General features: G+C 36.7%; 1 protein-coding gene across 1 annotated transcript in view; it reads left to right on the top strand.

Annotated features, from left to right (window-relative positions):
* SV2C (synaptic vesicle glycoprotein 2C) overlaps positions 1-2057 on the top strand; it is a 201973-nt gene that overhangs the window by 176623 nt on the left and 23293 nt on the right. The window contains exons 10-11 of the mRNA XM_019517712.1: positions 213-416; positions 1147-1306. Of these exons, the coding sequence (XP_019373257.1) occupies positions 213-416; positions 1147-1306 (364 nt within the window). The remainder of the gene's footprint in view (positions 1-212; positions 417-1146; positions 1307-2057) is intronic.

Here is a 2057-nt window from a genome sequence, read left to right on the forward strand (position 1 = left end):
GTGTGTGTGTGTGTGTGTGTGTGTGTGTGTGTAAGAAAAAGAAAAACTTAACTGGCAGTAACTTGCCCTGACCATTGTATACAAAGCAAAGCAGTATCTATGCTCCTATTTTTCATTAAGGTTGTCTAAGATTGTAATGTTTTATGTCACATACTTGTCATGTTATGAGTTAGCTGAGACTGTATTAGCTGTTGTTCTCCTTGTTTCCACAGATTTTGAGAAATATAAATTTATTGACAGTAAATTTCTGAACTGTTCATTTTTTCACACCAATACGGGATGTCAGATTACCTTTGATGATGACTACAGCGCCTATTGGATTTACTTCGTTAATTTCCTGGGAACTTTGGCAGTGTTACCAGGGAATATTGTGTCTGCTCTTCTCATGGACAGAATTGGGCGTTTAACAATGCTAGGTATGGGATGTGCATTAAAATGGGGAGGAAAAGGAATAGAACAAACCAAAAGCAATGTAGACAAAAAAGTTTTCTCTTTGAGGCTTTGCACTTTACAAAGGTAAGAAGAAATCCATGACATGGGTATTTCATTAATATATGCTTCAAGGGGCCTTTTACAAATCCAGACATTGGAATGTGTCAGAATGAAAATGAGGTAAATATTTAATTATTCAGCACTTGCACTGGATTTTCAAAAATGATTGCCACTGGCCTCTCCCCACCCCCATTAGGAGGAAATGGAACTGTGCTCAAGCAGCTGGCATAGCATCCCTGGCAGCCATTAGCAAATGCTATTTATAGCAGGCCATAAGCTCATTTCCATTTTGCAAACTACAGGGGAGATTGAAATTAGGGTATCTCCTATGAACCATCTCTGATGACCAATTTTGTGTTCATTTCCTTAAATAACTGCATACTTTATCATGTTCCTATTTTATGAGTAATGTCATATATATATATTTAGTCCTGCTTAATCAGCCTTGTTCAGTAATAAAGCATATAAATTAGTGTCATGTAATGACTAGCAAAGTGGACCATAGTGCTGCCAAAAAAAGTTGGTTCCATTTTAGAGTTTAAGCTATTTAGTCTTCTTGGTGTATAAATGCCATTGCTATGCAAAACAAACAAGGGTGGCACTTTAAAAACAATGACCTGTTTTGTTGGTTTTTTGTGTCTGCCCTACATACAGGTGGATCGATGGTTCTCTCTGGAATTAGCTGTTTTTTCCTTTGGTTTGGTACCAGTGAATCTATGATGATAGGTATGCTGTGTCTCTACAATGGTCTCACCATCTCAGCATGGAACTCCCTGGATGTCATTACTGTGGAACTGTATCCTACAGACAGAAGGTACATCCAAATGTATCAGTACTAGTGCTGTTGTCTCCAAAAATGTATGTTCAAATGCTGCACACATTCAAATCACTGTTCATCAATAGTAATTCTGCTGACTTTAGTGAACTGATTCTGGATTTACCTTAGTATAACTAAGGTCAGAATTTGATCCAAAATATTAAAACAAGTGTATTTGTTTATTGAGTTTGAAATAATGTGGATGCTGTAATAGAATCACTGACTCCAGGATTTGATAGCATCTTTTGGAAAGGTTAATGCATACTGATGTATGCACAGGCTGTTTAATCAGTCCTGAGAGGATTTGTACACAAGGTCAGCAGGTGTTTATATGATCTCTTCATGAATCAGGTACAAAGAAGCCTAGCACTGCTCCTCACCTTTCCATGATCTTGAAGAAAGTCCCACAATACTTGATTCCTGCAAGCATTGCTGTTAAAAGACATTTCTCATCTAGCTCTGGGACATGGAGCAATATAGTCCATGTATCTTACGTAAACAAAGAGATGAGAAGGGCAAGAACTTAATATATTGTAATTTAGTAAACACAAAATTAAGGTAAAACCATAGGGACATTTTTTCTAACATCACATTGCTAGACTTCACATAATGGGGGCATCAGAAGTTTCAAATACAAAAAATAAAAATAACCAGAAACTTGTAAGTAGTTATTTTATACTTGTTCTTCCAAGGTTTGGAGGATGAATATGCACCTCGGTATTTGACTGGCAGTTTTACTATTCATTAG

Source organism: Gavialis gangeticus, unplaced genomic scaffold, assembly GCF_001723915.1.
Source record: "Gavialis gangeticus isolate Ggan-Ray unplaced genomic scaffold, GavGan_comp1, whole genome shotgun sequence".
NCBI lineage: Eukaryota > Metazoa > Chordata > Crocodylia > Gavialidae > Gavialis > Gavialis gangeticus.